The 17,500-nt window shown below is 25.5% G+C and overlaps 4 protein-coding genes and 1 pseudogene across 4 annotated transcripts in view; 3 read left to right on the top strand and 2 right to left on the bottom strand.

The window, feature by feature from the left end:
* The window catches only part of LOC124430677, a 4,386-nt gene extending 3,730 nt beyond the window's left edge, over positions 1 to 656 (bottom strand). The window contains exon 1 of the mRNA XM_046977602.1: positions 253 to 656. The gene's annotated coding sequence lies outside the window, so the exon portion shown is untranslated. The remainder of the gene's footprint in view (positions 1 to 252) is intronic.
* A 2,194-nt stretch (positions 657 to 2,850) lies between these two features.
* On the top strand, positions 2,851 to 5,876 carry LOC124430649. The gene is made up of 5 exons (XM_046977545.1): positions 2,851 to 3,014; positions 3,710 to 3,843; positions 4,145 to 4,317; positions 4,799 to 5,007; positions 5,604 to 5,876. The coding sequence occupies exons 1-5, from the start codon at positions 2,939 to 2,941 to the stop codon at positions 5,753 to 5,755; spliced, it is 744 nt and encodes a 247-aa protein (XP_046833501.1). The 5' UTR covers positions 2,851 to 2,938; the 3' UTR covers positions 5,756 to 5,876.
* A 742-nt stretch (positions 5,877 to 6,618) lies between these two features.
* LOC124430645 (circadian clock-controlled protein daywake-like) lies at positions 6,619 to 9,309 on the bottom strand. The gene is made up of 5 exons (XM_046977543.1): positions 9,152 to 9,309; positions 8,241 to 8,333; positions 7,850 to 8,116; positions 7,293 to 7,451; positions 6,619 to 7,084 (listed from the first exon to the last, which is right to left on the bottom strand). The coding sequence occupies exons 1-5, from the start codon at positions 9,231 to 9,233 to the stop codon at positions 6,930 to 6,932; spliced, it is 756 nt and encodes a 251-aa protein (XP_046833499.1). The 5' UTR covers positions 9,234 to 9,309; the 3' UTR covers positions 6,619 to 6,929.
* A 3,901-nt stretch (positions 9,310 to 13,210) lies between these two features.
* On the top strand, positions 13,211 to 15,332 carry LOC124430646 (protein archease-like). The gene is made up of 4 exons (XM_046977544.1): positions 13,211 to 13,329; positions 13,578 to 13,602; positions 13,786 to 13,990; positions 14,131 to 15,332. The coding sequence occupies exons 1-4, from the start codon at positions 13,281 to 13,283 to the stop codon at positions 14,314 to 14,316; spliced, it is 465 nt and encodes a 154-aa protein (XP_046833500.1). The 5' UTR covers positions 13,211 to 13,280; the 3' UTR covers positions 14,317 to 15,332.
* Positions 15,333 to 15,521: 189 nt separating this feature from the next.
* On the top strand, positions 15,522 to 17,378 carry LOC124430647 (annotated as a pseudogene).
* The last annotated feature ends 122 nt before the right edge of the window (positions 17,379 to 17,500 follow it).

The following is a 17,500-nucleotide window of genomic DNA, read 5'->3' as shown; positions in this document are numbered from 1 at the left end:
CGAATTTGAACATATTTGCTTAAAATAAAAGATAAAGAAAAATAAAGATAATCCGACGAACCCATTGCTAATCGATAATAGTTTTAATAATTTTTTTTTTCATTTTTTTTCATTTTTTTTTTTTTTTTTTTTTTTTTTTTTTTTTTTTTTTTTTTTTTTTTATATATATATATATGTATGTATTCATATTCGCTAAACCGCAACTATCTATCGTCTATGATCCATATAAAATTCTAATGATTATATACTTACAGGAAAACAAAACGTGTCTAAATCTTTTGAAAATAAAAGATCTACTGTGTGTGATCTTTCTGTCGTGCTCGACCATACGCGAACACTCCTCGCACTTTCACTCTCAACAGTCTAAGGAACAACTTAACCTGCCATACTTACTAGCACGATTTTTGATCAAACTTATATAATTTTATATGGGGAAAATCTTTAAATAATTGATCGGTACAACGATAAGCGACGAAGAATTGACATTTCATATACGTCTTACGATATTATTATATAAATTTAATTATTATATAAGTTTAATTATTATATAAATTTAACTTTTGAATATCTCCCATCTCTTTCTATAGGATAAAAATGTTTTCACATCTCCCTTCTCTCTGTCCCTTCCTCTCTCTCTTTTTCCTTCTTTCTCTCTCTCTCTCTCTCTCTCTCTTTCTCTCTCTCTCTCTCTCTCTCTCTCTCTTTGGTTCTCTTTTAATAAATAATTTAATAATTTTAATTTAAATCCATGTGTATCAACATTTTGTAATTTTTTATTCCTTAAATTTGCAAGAAAGAAAAAAAGAAATAGAAAAAACGAGCAAAAAAGATATGTCCGTTTGATCTGTCCCTCCCTCTCTCTCTCTCTCTCTCTTTCTCTCTCTCTCTCTCATCAATTTTATTAACAATTCATACATTCATATTCAATATTCATTAATTGAGATCTCTTATCGTAAATTTGTTAAAAGTTACCCCTGTACGAATGCAACCGAGTTATACATCAGTGTCGTTATGTGAAATCATACGTTAGGCTGAAACTACTTTTTCAATGAGAAAGAGAAAGAGTAAGAAATAGAAAAGGTAAGAGAAACGAATCGGTGTCAATGTTTTTTTTTTTTTTTTTTTTTTTTTTTTTTGAAATAAAAACATAATTACTGTTTCATGACTGTTTCAGCAATGATTTAACAATCCTACAAACTCTCACATCTAGCGCGTTTCGTTTTGCCGTATAATTAGGCGATATAAATATCGAAAGCATAGAAAAACCAGTCTGAATAAATCTAGGACAAGTTCGATTTTATTTTATTTAACAAATTTAATTTCTCACTCTCTCTCTCTCTCTCTCTCTCTCTCTCTCTCTCTCTCTCTCTCTCTCTATCTATCTATCTATCTATCTATCCTCTTAATGTAATTTTAAAATAACCGTAGATAATTTCTTTATAATTTTTATTTTATTTGTACGAAAAATGTTACAGACAAAGACACGATGGATGGATGATCTATGATAGATACAATTATGATTTATATAAATATCTTTTCCAAGAAATTATTTGCGATAATGCAAATGAAACTTTCAAAGTTACTTTTTTGTTTACTTTAATATCGATGTTTATATTTTATCATGGATAGTTTATCACCGATAAAATGTTTATACCGATCGTGATCCATTAAAGGATTAAAAATGATCATGCAATTAATTATACCGATCATATAATTTTTAATATTTTATTTTCACGTAAATAATACTATAGTATTTGTTATTGGAAAAATTCTGAGATTATTTATTAATCGATTCAATAATTATATTTTGCATAGATTTTTATTATACTTTTTTTCTTTTTTTTTCTTTTTTTTTTTTTTTTCTTATATTTAATTTTACATAATCTATCTTTTCTATTTCTTAATTTTTCATTATATCAACGTGCATGTATACATTTCCTTTTACTTGTTTTTTCTTCGAATATTTTACTTACAAACTCAAGCCTCTTAAATTCAATGAAATATTTGCCTTTCGTATTTCTGACATTAACGTATATAACATATACCAAAAATTAAATATTCAATGTCATGATTTTCAAAGAACACACATACACACGTATTTATCTTATTAAGTTCAATGTCACATCTAAAGTATAAAAGTTTAGCTCGCACCTTTGGTTTTTAAAATTACTGTTCTAAAAGTGATATCGAAACATAATATATCGTGTCGGTGACGTTAATCGTTCATAAATAAATTTTTATGCGTTTCATTTCAATTTTGCTTTTTTCTTCCTTGTTTTTGTTTTTATTTACTTCTTATTTTCTGTGTTCTTTTCTTTTCTTTTCTTTTTCGTTTGTTTTTTATCTCTCGCGTTACATCTCTCTTCCTTTTCTTCTCTTTCCTTTCTTCTCATAATTTGTAATATTATTTATCTATTTCACGAGTGTAGGAAAAATTTTTTGAGGGCAAAAATAATTCGTCTCTTGGTAATACGACGAAAGAGGCGCAGGTGCATGTTGCAGCAGTGAAAGTATCCGAGTGCAGCAACGATCTAACATCTGTCAATGCCCTCTTGCATAGACAGTCTTACTTTAGCGGTGCCATTTAGTAGGTATCCGCGATTTGTGAGATACTCGTCGAAATAGACAACGGAATTATCATCATCATCATCATCATCATCAGCATCATTTATCATCATCGTCGTTATCGTCGTTGTCGTCGTTGTCGTCGTTATTGTGAAAAAAAAAAAAAAAAAAAAAAAAAAAGAAAAAAAAACAAATTTTTCTTCTCGGCAAAAATTTTTTCAAATAGAAATTTCTTAGAAAATTTCTTGTGAAGGAAAAAAAAATAGAGAGAGAGAGAGAGAAAGAGAGAGAATATAGAAAAGATAGGAAGAAAGAAAGAAAGAAAGAAAAAAGAAAAAAGAAAAAAAAGGATTCAAGGAAAAAAGGATATAAAATGTTGAATAAAAATCAACTTATAGGATTCCTATTCGTTATGAATATTATGACGATAGTTTCAATGGAATCAAGCCGTAAGTAATTTGATCGACTCTCGTAATTTGATCAACGAGTTAGTATACTTCCGTGTGGACACGATTGAAAAGTACGTTCTATGTCTCGTTTAAGGAAAATCGGAGAAAGTTTAAATCAGGATAGTTAGATAGAGATAGAGGATAGAGATAAATATAGAGATAGACAGAGAGAGAAAGAGAGAGAGAGAGAGAGAGAAGGAGAGATTTGAGAATTTATCTTTTAAATTAGACTTCACGATTTTAATCAATAATATGAAAATTATATTAATCATTTTATAAAAATTCCTTTAAATCTTATTAACATTTAATATTTTCGTATTTGTATGATCGATTATAAATTAAAGTTATATATTTTTTACAATGTGAAATATGAAACATTTATCACATTATTCTTAGACATTAATCTTTTTAAATATGGACTAGCTTAAATTAATCTTATGAAAAAAAAAAACCAAGAAATAGGAAGAAAATACAAACGTAATAAAGGAATTAACTTAATAAAATAAAAATACGGATATAGTTAATATATGAATTTTTTTTACATGTTTATTACATGTGAAATTTAAAAAAGAACAATTATATATAAACGATTTATATTAAAATTCTTTGGATTGTATTAATTTAATATAAATACAAATAAAAGAAAAAAATAGAAAAAAAAAAAAAGAAGAAAAAAGAAAAAAAATTCTTTCTAGCCGAGTACGTGAAGCAATGTTCTAGGAAGGATCCTAAATTAAAAAGTTGCCTGATCGATTCTCTTCATCATCTTAAACCTTATTTAAAAGATGGCATACCAGAAATTGAATTACCTTCCGTCGAACCTTTTCGTGTGAGTATATAATGAAATAAATAAATAAATAAATAAATAACAAAAAAAAAAAACAAAAAAAAAAAACAAAAAAAGAAACAAATAAATAAAAAAATAAAATAAAAAACGAAAAAGAAAAACAAGGACGACAAAAAAGAAATAATACAGATCGACATCTTTCTTTTTAATATTGTATTTATTTAAGTTCTTTTTTTTTTTTTTTTTGTTTTTTTTTTTTGCAAAAGACCAGAGAAAAATAAGATAGAATTTTATTTTAATATTCTACAATGTAAATGGAACGAACATCGTTTCCTTTCAACAGATGGATGAGCTGACTCTCTCTCTGACAGGTGGTACAAACGGTTACAAGGTTCAATTGCGAGAACTCTATGTAAGGGGAGCGAGTAACTATACAGTCGAGGACATCCAACTAGGTTCACCCTTTGAAGCTGTGATTAGAATGCCAGCCCTTGTACTTGACGCTCAATATACCAGGTGAATACTCCTTAAAAATTGTTAATTTTCCTTCTCTTCAATTTCTTTTTCTTTTTCTTTTTTCCTTTATTATTTTTCGAATAAACAAATATATATATATATAACAATGATATACATTCAATTTGTTTGAAAAATAATTATAACTAATTTTGTTTTATAATAAATATTCAATCGTTCCATCATCATTTCTAATAATTTTTCATCAAATCGTTTAATCTTCTTTACTTTTTAAATGATCAAATTTGTAATGATTTTGTTGAAAAATTATTTAACGTATGTATCAATAATTACACATGTTATAACATCAAATCATAATAAGATAATAATAAGTTATTCTATTTAAAATATATATTTAATTGCGTAGTTATAAATATATTATTTTTATATTAAATTATCTAATGACATATTTCTTTTAATTATATCATACATAATTAAGAAGAAAGAATTTTATTAATAAATATAATGATCTATCTTTTTTTAGTTCCGGTGTATTGATCATTTTACCAGCAAGTGGAAATGGTACTTTCCATGCTCGTTTCGATGACGTACGAGCCCTTGTGAAGGGTTCGGTCTCAACAAAAGTTCGTGACAATAAAACTTATCTGAACGTCGAAAAATTAGATGTCGAGCTCAGTGTGAAAAACGTTAATATGAGAGTAAGAAAGATCTATAGGAACAATAGAATATTAAGTGAGTATAATAATTATCCTGAACACGAATTAATCAAAAGAAAAAAAAAAAAAAAAAAAAAAAAAAATATATATATATATATATTTATATATATTTATATAAGAGACAAAATATGTACGACAAAACAAATATATGTATATATACATTTTTTTAATGTTGTTTTGTTTTGTCTTTTAAAAAAATACAAAAAAATAAATACATTCTTTTTCACTTCGTTAATGATAACCTTGATGAAAATAATAATTTTATTTTTGTACCTTGTTATGTACTTTGTTTTATATTTATTTTTTAATTCTCCTTTTTCTTTTTATTTTAATTAACATTATTATTAAGAAAGTAACAAAAAAAAATATATATTTATCTTTTTTTCTTTTGCTTTATTACAAAAAAAAAAAAAAAAGATAAAAAACAAAATTTAAAAAAAAAAAAATATATATATATATATATATATGCGTTTGTTTATTTTGTTTTATATATTTTTGTTGCACATATTTTATCTCTTTATATTTATATATTTTTGTTTTCATATTTATTTATGTATATAGAAAGAGAGAGAAAAAAAAAGAAAAGAGAAAAAGAAATAATAATTTTTACAGCGGAGGCAACCAATCTATTCTTACGAGAGAACGGACAGGAAGTTTTGAAAGCGATGGAGCCACAACTGAAAAGGAAACTATCAGTTCTGTTTGCAGGAATTGTCAATCAGCTGTTACGTCACGTGCCCGTCGAGACGTTCCTATTACCCTAAGCCAATCTTTTCGTTTTCTAATATTTTCGTTTGCTTTTTCTATTTTCTTTCGAGTTATCTGTATAATGAAAAGAAAAAAAAAGGAAAAAAATTCACATTATTTTAAAAATATCTTTGAAAAAGATCCTTTGACGTTTTCTATTAATTAATCTCTAATCAATCGTTTAAAAATTTCTCTTACAATTGACGTTGTTTGATTGATTTCTTTTCTTTTTTTTTTTTTTTTTTTTTACCTATGATAAACAAAAGAAAAACAAGAAACGAAAAGAGTGACATTATGTGTAGATTATTGTCAAAAGATTCGACAAATGGGAAATAGAAATGTGTATAAAAAAAAGAGGGAGAAAAATATAATAATAATAATAATAATAATAATAATAATAATAATAATAATCATAATATTAATGTTAATATCATTAATAATAGTAATAATAATAATAATAATTCGATGTACGATTAAATAATATTTTTCTATAATAATATAATATAAAACGTCTTCGAGATTTTATTTGGAAAAATTCAATGAAGATAACTCGTATATAATCGTCGCTTTTTTTCTCTCATTAAAATACTCGAACAAACATATATTCAAATGTTTTATTCGAATTTAAGTACAATAAATGAATAAAACAAAAAACAAAAAAAAAATAATAATAAATAATAAAAATTAAAATTAAAAAAAAAGAAAAAAAGTAATAAAAAAAAACAAAAAAAGGAAAAAAAAATGAACGAACGAACGAATGGACAATAAAAAATTTTATTACATCGAAGAAGATATTATTTAACAAAAAAAAAAAAAAAAAAAAAAAAAAAAAAAAAAAAAAAAAAAAAAAAATGAAAAAAAAAAGAAATGAAAAAAGAAATGAAAAAAAGAATAGAATTTTTATATTCGACGTATATATCTCTAACAGATTAGTTTTTACATCATTTTAATACATAATTCACAAAAACAATTATCGAAATTTCTTATGAGCCCTTCCCACGGAACAAAATAACTGTTATATTCCATCATTTAAATTGAATGCGCATAAATTATACGCGTGTCTAGACGAATTTTTTTAATATTCTATCATTTTATATAAGTTTCTTTTCCTTCCATCTTCCTTCCTTATTTTTTCGTCTTTCTTCGATCTTTAATTAAAATATTCTTCGATCTTTCTCTGAGAAAGATTATTTACGCCGAAGGGAAGACTTCATTGAAGGAAAGTTTCGAGAATACTTGGTTTAAGTTATTGGTAAATAGTTCGTCCAATTTGGTTTTAATATGCGGATACATTCCACGAAATATCGTTGGCCAAAATTCATTAATAAATCCTATTGTGGATTTGGCTGAAAAAAAAAAAATTTATATATATATATATATAAATAATAATAAATTTATTATTTTTAGGAAAAGATATATATGCATATATATTAATTTTATATCAAACGATAAAAATGATAAACTTAGCATTAAAAAAAAAAAAAAAAAAAAAAAAAGAAAAAAAAAAAAAAAAAAAAAAAGGAAACAACAACAAAATAAAAGAATTTTACTTACTTAATTCCTCATTGCCGTTGAAAAGATCACTACACCAAAATTTTAATTTACCTATTTGTATGATTGGAATAAAATGTTCGATGACCCATCTATCGTCTTTTACTGGACCAACTATATCCCAAGTAATCTTAAGATCCTCTATACTTGCGTTGAAATATCCTAATGATAAAGAAATGATTAACGATCGAATTAATTCCAATTGATTTATTTGATCAATAGAAATTATTTCTCATAGTAAGTATGTATACGATTTATTACATTTGTATGATATTTATATGATTATTTGTATTATTTATATTATATACGACGTTCATCTGATTGTTGTAATTGTGATTTAAATATTGATATCAAATATAACGAAATTTTTTTTCTTTTATCATAAATTCATAAATTAATCCACTAATTTAACAATTGTAAAATATTATTCAATGTAAATTAATAATAATTTATTACTCTTACTTTTTACTATCTCATATAATATCTTTTATCATATTCGATATATTTTATTTTGAATCATTGGATTATATTATTGTAATATAATTTTTATAAAAATTTACCTTTGCCACCAATTTTGAAATTAACCAAATTAGCATCAATCTTATAATCTCCTTCAATGTAGCACTTAGGTAAAGACCAATCGATCTCCAATTTGAATTGATCGTCCGTATATTCCGGTCTTACCGCCAAAAATTTTATATTCTTCAAACCATAAAAATATACATTAAAATTTTCTACTTTTCCATGTATTTCATTACTTCCAAATTCAAATATTTCGTAGTCGTCATAATAAGGATCCAAAACAGGTAAACCAAGTTCGGGAATACCTAAAATGAAATTTTTCAGAATAGAAAATTTTATTTGTTTGATGTGAACATCGAAACAAAAGAAAATAAAAAAAAAATACAAAAAATAGAAGAAGAGATAAAGAAAGATAAATATTTTACTAACCTTTGACAAATATAGGCCATGATTCTTGAATAGCTAATCTCAAACAAGACGAGTAATCATCTGTACCTCTTTTGCATGTCTTTACATTGGCAGCTAAAAATTGGCAAATATTATGAGTTCAATATATAGAAAAATTAAATTTTGGAATTTTTTTTTTCTCTTTTCTTGTTTTTTTTTTTTTCTCTTTTCTTAGAAAAAAGTTCTTCAAGTATATTCAATTGTATTAATACTGTCGTATATAATTGATCTGTCACAGAACGCACAAGAGAATAAATAAAAGAAGGATCATTTTTGTTTAAATCATTGGTTATTATTTTATAGAACGAAAAAAGAAAGAAAGAAAAAAAAATTAATATCTAAAAGAACTGGAAATGTTGAAACGAAAAAGGAAGAAGAAAAAGAAAGAAAAAGGAATAAGATATACAAGTGGAAAACGTCACTTGAACAAAATAAGAAATAAAAAATTATTATCTAGTAAAAAGGATTACTAAGTATCAAAGAAAAGTCTTGTATCTTAGAAATAAAAAAAAAAAAAAAAAACAAATAGAAAACGTCACTCGGATAAATAGTAAAGAATAATTTATTTATATATATATATATATATATATATATATATATTTATAAATAATTATTTAAGAGTAAACATTAATATAATAACGAAACTTAAAAATGCCATTGAAAAAAGAAAAAAGAAAGGAAGAAGAAAAGAAAACGAAAGAGATAGAAAAACAAAAAAACAAATAGAAAACGTCATATGAAAAAATAAAAAAAAAAATATATATATATATATATATATATACATATAATTTGTCAATTTATATTTTTATCACTCGACAAAATGAAAGAAAAAAAAAAAAAAAAAAAAAAAAAAAAGAAAGAACAAAGAAAAATATTTTTATTTATTCACTTACGAAGTTTGACTTGACCGGCAACAATAACGAAGAGATACGTGATCGCGATCGCGAAAACGACGCTGAACGAATGGAACGACATCCTTGCCGATTAAAAATCTTGCGGCTAACCTGGACTATTATGACTACTCACTTTATATACTTTTCTCCTTCAAGGACTTCACGTACTAACCTGTATTGCAAAATAGCATGTCATTAAACGCTGTGGCACGTGAGAGGTAAGAAGCATGTTCTGTTGAAGTAGAACCAACAAATAGATAAAACTTATTTGTCCTTAGAAAAAACGTTTCTTTCTATGAGAAGATCTAATGAGATCTATAGATCGATAGTTCGATCAATACTCTTTCTCTCTCTCTATCTATCTATCTCTCTCTTTCTCTCTTTCTCTCTCTCTCTCTCTCTCTCTCTTTCTCTCTGATTTTTCAATTGTTATGATCGATGAATCATTGATCTATATTCTTTTTAATTTTATTTAAATATTATATGTAAGAATATAATTTTTAATATCGTTTTATCAATAATCTTTCACCTTTTCTTTTTCTCTTTCTCTTTAATTATTCGATATTAACGAGAAATCTATAGATCAATAGATCGATCAATGCTTTTTATCATTTCTGTTTTAATGCATGAAATAATGAAGATCTTTTGTTATTTCTATTTTTTAAGAAAAAAACGAAATAGAATTTATCGCCGGAATAGTTTCAACAGAGAATATATTTGATTGTTAGATCGTAACAAGATCTATTGATCAATATTCTTGTCCTTTTTTATTTTAATATATACGGAATATAATTTTTTATCCATAGAATATATAACTTTGAACACAAAGTTTGTTTTTTTAATTCTTAGATTCTTACGAGATCAATGGAACAAAATAGATCAATCGATCAATCTATATAACAGTTTGTTTTTATAACAATTTATTTACGTAGAATAATTTTACAATAAAATATTTTTTGTCATTACATTCTTGAGATATCTATAGATCGATAAATCAATCGATACTTATCTTATACAGAGAAAAGATATTATCAAATAAAATAATTTTACAGAAAATTTGTTTTTCGTCTTTAACGCTTTTACGTAATCTTTGAAGATCGATGGATGGATCATTTGATATTTATTTTATTTTTGTTAGAGAAAAAAAAAACTCATGCAAAAACTTATTTTGCAGAACACTCTTTTTTACCGACAGATATTTCTTTTCTTTTTTTTTTCTCCTTAAATTTGCATTTTCAGATGGAAAAATTCAATGCTTACGCAGATTTCATTAAAAAAATGTCTTCTATATCGAGCTCTTCTTTAAATATTATAAATCTCGAAGAACATTTATAACAAAGTCGTTTCTCATTTGTTTCTTTTTTTTTTTCTGCAACAATTCTTTTTACAACACGATTATAGATATTATACGATATTATTCGTAATACGAGATATTATCAGAACAAATTATCTCATAGATAATTAATTTTGCACTTTATTGCCCTCTACAATTTACTTCTTCTTTGACGTTATATTCCTGACTCATTCTTGATACAAATGAAGTCATTTGTTAATTCGCATTTCATTCGTTCCTTGAGACTAAATTTTTATATTACGTAAATATTTGTTAGATAATCGATATATTTGAAATACATTGGAAATTTTATTAAGAAAAAAAAAAAAATAAAGAAAAAAAAAAAAAAGAGAGAAAAAAATATTAAATAAACGAAATAAAAGGAAAATATTAAAAACATGAAGAAATGAAGAATAAAATAGAAACGTCGTATTTAAAATAGAAACAGAAACGTATATACATCATTTTGTTGTTTCCACTTGGCAGAAATATTCTCATATTTCTCGTAAATACATTTAACATAATATGACGACGTAAAATCTTCATTACAAATATCGGAAAGAGATACAAGTTGCCATTATCTAATCGTTATTGAAGATATCTTATATTTAATTTAAAAATAGAAAAATGAAAAAAGGGGAATACAAATTAAAAAGAAGTAAAATCGAAAAAAGTAAAGGGAAAAAAAAACAAAACAAAAAGAAAAGAAAGAAAAAAAGAAAAAATAGATAGATACATCAAATTGAAATTAAAAAATATGTAAATATTATTTCGTCTTGATACAACAAATATTTCCATATTACTCGTATATTTCATAGTTGCAACATAACATAATCGTCAGTTACAAGCGTAGAAGAGAAACAAATAGCTGGTTAGGTAATCAATATTGAAGGTATGCAAAATTTTATTTAGAAAAATAAAAAAAAGAAAGAAAAGAAAGATAGAAAAAGATATAGCGTATTAGAATAGAAACAAAAGGTAATATCATTTCGTTTTTCTTTTCTTTTTTTTTTTTTCCTTTTTATTTTCTTTCTTTTTTTTCCATTTAGCAGACATTTTCATATTTTTCGCATGACACATTCTACAATCATAACATTATATATATATATATATATATAGTCTCATTGCATCATAAATATATATATATATATATATATATATATGTGTATATATATACATATAAGTTGCGACCTAGGCCCTGATGTGACTATCGCTCTAATATGGGTTAGAACGTTGTTGTGATACGTCGGCATTTAATGCACCTAGTTGCCATTATGCGAATCTCGATAACATGTAAATTGCAAATATAACAAGTGGCTACCCTTGGATTATATTGAAATGAGAAACTAGTTTTTATGGTAGTGGATAAAAAACAGAAAAAAACAAACAAAGAAATTCTATTTTGCAATCATTTCTTTCCAACTTCGTCTGCCCGTTCATGATAATATTCCTTATGTATGTGCTTATGTTTTTGTTAATTTTTTTTATATTCTGCCATTTTTTTCTTCTTTCTATCCGAATGAAATATACTTTATATTCATTCTCTAGAATTAAATTTTCATTGAGCTTTATTTATTTTATTAATACTTTCCTAATCATACAGACTTAGCTCAATGTTGAAACTTGATTATAATATTGATAATCAAATAAAAAAGATATTATTATTTCTTTCTCTTTATTTTTCTTATTTGTTATTTAGCAAAACAATCGTTTATGATATGATATAGTCGCATTTATGAAGAAAAGGACAAAAGAAAAATAGAGATGAATAATCTAGATCTCCCAACTGGAGATTATAGATCCCTTTCAATTCACGCATTCTCTTAATGAATAAGAAACTAAAATGTTAAATCAATGTGCATCGAGGTTATGATAATATACCGTAGCACTAATTCCATACATCACATTAGATATATTATTGCATAATCGAAAATATACACGTAAACATACTTTATTTGTTATTCATATAGAATGCAACGGTTCAAATACTTGTAGCAATTAAATATAATTAAGTATTATTATATTTATTAATATTATTATATTTAATAATATAATTATATTTAATAATATAGCGACGATATCTTAAAAATGAGTATAGTAATAATTGAATAATGATAAAAAAAAAAAAAAGATAAAGAAAGAAAAAACAAATCAGTAAAAGTAAATAAATGAAAAAAAAGAAAGTAACAGAATAAATCGTAAAATAATAATTGACAAAAATATAAAATATAATTCTAAAATAATATATATTCTTTATCAAAATAAATGTAATATGAATGAACTTAAATAAATTGAATTTAATTAAGCAAATCAATTAGCATCAATCGTTTGGTGAATATAGTAACGTATGAAAATGTCAAGGCTTTACAAAAAAAAAGGCAAGAAAGTCAAAAACCAAACTTATCTATATATATATATATATATATATATATATATATATATATATATATATATATTTATAAAAAAAAAAATATATATATATATATATTTTGCGAATATCTCTCTTAAGATATGTAAATTTCGCATTAGATTTCTTTAGAATATTTTGTTTCTTTTTTCTCCTGCTTACATTATGAAGCAACCTTTTTCATCTTTTAAAAGGATTAAATATCATATGGAATAGGTGAAAAGTCATTCAACCTCGGTCGATATATTGGCGATCTTTTTCTCTCTCTTGTTAGAAGCGCCATCTACGTAGTATGAATTTTACGCACGCGTACTACGAAACTACTAGTAGAGTCATGAGCGAATCAGCTGATCGTTTATTCACATAGATGAGATCAGCTGTTACCGGCCATGGACTTGACGGACGAAGATCTTACGATTCCACCGGTTAAATACGAATGTAAGTATGAATAAATAAATGATTAAATTATAATAAAAATTAAATAAAAAACGTCAAAGAATATTATTTGATTGATATTTAATTTTTCATAATAAATATATATATAGATATATATGTATAGAGAGAGACAGATTTAACAATCTAACCTAGCTAATTGATTTGGCGGGAAGGAAAGCCGAGTTATATCGAAAAATTTGATTAAAAAAATGAATTCCTTGTTAATACAATGTTTTATATGTTCCTTTTAGATCTCGATCACACGGCCGATGTACAGTAAGTATTACCATCTGAAAATTTTTTTTAATTTTATCGACCATTTCTAGGTTATGTTTCTTCATTATTATGATCTCCGCCGACAAGTAAAATGTATTTTCTTATTTAATACTTTTATCAGATAAATCAGAATTGTTTTATTAACTTTTACGACCGATAGGAAATTATTCTTCTAACGTTCAGATTACATGCCTGGGGAGAAAGTTTGGAGGAAGCATTCGAACAATGTGCAATAGCGATGTACGGATATATGACAGATCTACGTCGTGTCGAGATAACAGATATTCTTAATGTAGAAGTTGAAGGACACGACATTCAGAGTCTGTTATTTCAATTTTTAAACGAACTATTATTTGCATTCAGTGCCGAGTCATTCCTTGTCGCTAAGGTAAATTAATTTTTGATTATACATCAAATTGATCGTACCAACGATTATTATTTTCTCTCTTATTGTACAATTGCGTTTTCTTTCTTTTCAATTTTTTTTTTTCTCTTTTTTTTCTTCTTTCATGGTTTTTATCATTTTAGAAAGTCAAAATCAACGAATTCGATCGTGAAAACTTCAAAATCAAAGCGACCCTTTACGGCGAAGAATTCAACATACGTAAACATAGTCAAGAAGCTGAAGTAAAGGCAATCACTTATTCAGCTATGCAGATATTAGATCAACCTGACGTCGAACGTCCTGAGGTTTTCGTCATCGTTGACATATAATAACAATAATAATAACAATAATAATAATAATAGACGGAAATGAAGAGAATTGTGCAATTTGGAAACATTTGTCCATTCCATTGTTTCTACTGATTGCAGTATCTCTCTTTCTTTCTGTCTGTCTTTATCTTTATTTATCAATCTGCCTATCTCTCTCTCTCTCTCTCTCTCTCTCTCTCTCTCTCTCTCTCTGTCTCTCTCTCTCTCTCTTATAAAATAACGATGAATCAATAAAAAATATCTAGACTATGTTGACATCTTCAAAAGAAATTGATCAAAGATTTAGGATAAAGTAATACAAAAATTAGTAATAGATTTAAGTCAAATTAACAATATGTTTTGAAGAATTAAAAAGGGGAAAAAAAAAGAAAGAAAAGGAAGATAGAAAAAGATATATCGTATTAGAATAGAAACAAAAGGTAATTTCATTTCGTTTTCCTTTTCTTTTCTTTTCCTTTTTATTTTCTTTCTTTTTTTTCCATTTAAAAAAAAAATACGTAAACATACTTTATTTGTTATTCATATAGAATGCAACGGCTCAAATACTTGTAGCAATTAAATATAATTAAGTATTATTATATTTATTAATATTATTACATTTAATAATATAATTATATTTAATAATATAGCGACGATATCTTGAAAATGAATATAGTAATAATTGAATAATGATAAAAAAAAAAAAAGAAAAGATATAGAAAGAAAAAACAAATCAGTAAAAATAAATAAATGAAAAAAAAGAAAGTAACAGAATAAATCGTAAAATAATAATTGACAAAAATATAAAATATAATTCTAAAATAATATATATTCTTTATCAATATAAATTTAATATGATTGAACTTAAATGAATTGAATTTAATTAAGCAAATCAATTAGCATCAATCGTTTGGTGAATATAGTAACGTATGAAAATGTCAAGGCTTTACAAAAAAAAAAGCCGAGAAAGTCAAAAACCGAACGTATCTATATTATGATATATATATATTGCGAATATATTTCTTAAGATATGTAAATTTCGCATTTGATTTCTTTAGAATATTTTATTTCTTTTTTTCGCCTGCTTACATTATGAAGCAACCTTTTTTATCTTTTAAAAGGATTAAATATCATATGGAATAGGTGAAAAGTCATTCAACCTCGGTCGATATATTGGCGATCTTTTTCTCTCTCTTGTAAGTAGCGCCATCTACGTAGTATGAATTTTACGCACGGGTACTACGAAACTACTAGTAGAGTCATGAGCGAATCAACTGATCGTTTATTCACATAGATGAGATCAGCTGTTACCGACCATGGACTTGACGGACGAAGATCTTACGATTCCACCGGTTACATATGAATGTAAGTATGAATAAATAAATGATTAAATTATAATAAAAATTAAATAAAAAACGTCAAAAAATATTATTTGATTGATATTTAATTTTTCATAATAAATATATATATAGATATATATGTATAGAGAGAAAGAGAGACAGATTTAACAATCTAACCTAGCTAATTGATTTGGTGGGAAGGAAAGTCGAGTTATATCGAAAAATTTGATTAAAAAAATGAATTCCTTGTTAATACAATGTTTTATATGTTCCTTTTAGATCTCGATCACACGGCCGATGTACAGTAAGTATTACCATCTGAAAATTTTTTTTAATTTTATCGACCATTTCTAGGTTATGTTCCTTCATTATGATCTCCGCCGACAAGTAAAATGTATTTTCTTATTTAATACTTTTATCAGATAAATCAGAATTGTTTTATTAACTTTAACGACCGATAGAAAATTATTCTTCTAACGTTCAGATTACATGCCTGAGGAGAAAGTTTGAAGGAAGCATTCGAACAATGTGCAGTAACGATGTACGGATGTATGACAGATCTACGTCGTGTCGAGATAACAGATATTTTTAACGTAGAAGTTGAAGGACACGACATTCAGAGTCAGTTATTTCAATTTTGAAACTAATTATTATTTGACTTCAGTGACGAGTCATTCCTTGCCGCTAAGGTAAATTAATTTTTGATTAAACATCAAATAGATCATACCAACGATTATTGTTTTCTCTCTTATTGTACAATTGCGTTTTCTTTCTTTTTCAATTTTTTTTTTCTCTTTTTTTTTCTTCTTTCATCGTTTTTATCATTTTAGAAAGTCAAAATCAACGAATTCGATCGTGAAAACTTCAAAATCAAAGCGACCCTTTACGGCGAAAAATTCAACATACGTAAACATAGTCAAGAAGCTGAAGTAAAAGCAATCACTTATTCAGCTATGCAGATATTAGATCAACCTGACGTCGAACGTCCTGAGGTTTTCGTCATCATTAACATATAATAACAATAATAATAACAATAATAATAATAATAGACGGAAATGAAGAGAATTGTGCAATTTGGGAACATTTGTCCATTCCATTGTTTCTACTAATTGCATCATCTCTCTTTCTTTCTATCTCTCTTTATCTTTATTTATCAATCTGCCTATCTCTCTCTCTCTCTCTCTCTCTCTCTCTCTCTCTCTTTCTCTCTCTCTCTCTCTCTCTCTTATAAAATAACAATGAATCAATAAAAAATATCCAGACTATGTTGACATCTTCAAAAGAAATTGATCAAAGATTTAGGATAAAGTAATACAAAAATTAGTAATAGATTTAAGTCAAATTAACAATATGTTTTGAAGAATTAAAAAGGGGGAAAAAAAAGAAAAAAAAAAAAACAGAGGGAAAATCAAAAAGGGGGCAAAACAAAAGGAATAGAAAGAAAAAGAAACATGGTGAGGACGATACGGTTGACGAGGGAGGGGCTAAACCCAAGAAAGGGAAGCGTCCTACATAGGGTATAATTCTTTTCGTAGGGTTCGAATAAATACGTTAGAAAGAAAACACCGGGCTCCCCTTCTTATAAAGACGAGTTAAGGCTCGTAAGAAGATTTTATGGTGCCCCCATACTTTTTGACATGGTTGATTTTTTCATACAATTTTGTTCTAAACGAAAGAACTATATAACTGTTGAACGATCTATAATGATATAACGATGAATGAATAAATGAATGGACGAACGCACTTAATATTTTTTATTAGATTATAAAAGATATTTTAATTGTCACATTGCAAGATCGATATTATGTTATTATGTAAAGTTATATTGCATAAATAAAAAACAAACAAATAATTTCTCGTTTATA

The sequence above is a fragment of the Vespa crabro genome, chromosome 19 (assembly GCF_910589235.1).
Source record: "Vespa crabro chromosome 19, iyVesCrab1.2, whole genome shotgun sequence".
Lineage (NCBI taxonomy): Eukaryota > Metazoa > Arthropoda > Insecta > Hymenoptera > Vespidae > Vespa > Vespa crabro.
This window is presented reverse-complemented; position numbering and strand designations above follow the sequence as displayed.

What these genes read in the sequence shown, in the direction of transcription:
- LOC124430649 (XM_046977545.1), top strand. Translation starts at nt 2,939, where the DNA reads ATGTTGAATAAAAATCAACTTATAGGATTCCTATTCGTTATGAATATT. An exon ending in AGTTTCAATGGAATCAAGCC is followed by an intron (nt 3,015 to 3,709) that starts GTAAGTAATTTG and finishes AATTCTTTCTAG; the next exon opens with CCGAGTACGTGAAGCAATGT. An exon ending in CTTGACGCTCAATATACCAG is followed by an intron (nt 4,318 to 4,798) that starts GTGAATACTCCT and finishes ATCTTTTTTTAG; the next exon opens with TTCCGGTGTATTGATCATTT.
- LOC124430645 (XM_046977543.1), bottom strand. Translation starts at nt 9,233, where the DNA reads ATGTCGTTCCATTCGTTCAGCGTCGTTTTCGCGATCGCGATCACGTAT. An exon ending in ATGGCCTATATTTGTCAAAG is followed by an intron (nt 8,117 to 8,240) that starts GTTAGTAAAATA and finishes ATTTCATTTTAG; the next exon opens with GTATTCCCGAACTTGGTTTA. An exon ending in CAACGGCAATGAGGAATTAA is followed by an intron (nt 7,085 to 7,292) that starts GTAAGTAAAATT and finishes TTTTTTTTTCAG; the next exon opens with CCAAATCCACAATAGGATTT.
- LOC124430646 (XM_046977544.1), top strand. Translation starts at nt 13,281, where the DNA reads ATGGACTTGACGGACGAAGATCTTACGATTCCACCGGTTAAATACGAA. An exon ending in TCCACCGGTTAAATACGAAT is followed by an intron (nt 13,330 to 13,577) that starts GTAAGTATGAAT and finishes TGTTCCTTTTAG; the next exon opens with ATCTCGATCACACGGCCGAT. An exon ending in GATCACACGGCCGATGTACA is followed by an intron (nt 13,603 to 13,785) that starts GTAAGTATTACC and finishes TCTAACGTTCAG; the next exon opens with ATTACATGCCTGGGGAGAAA.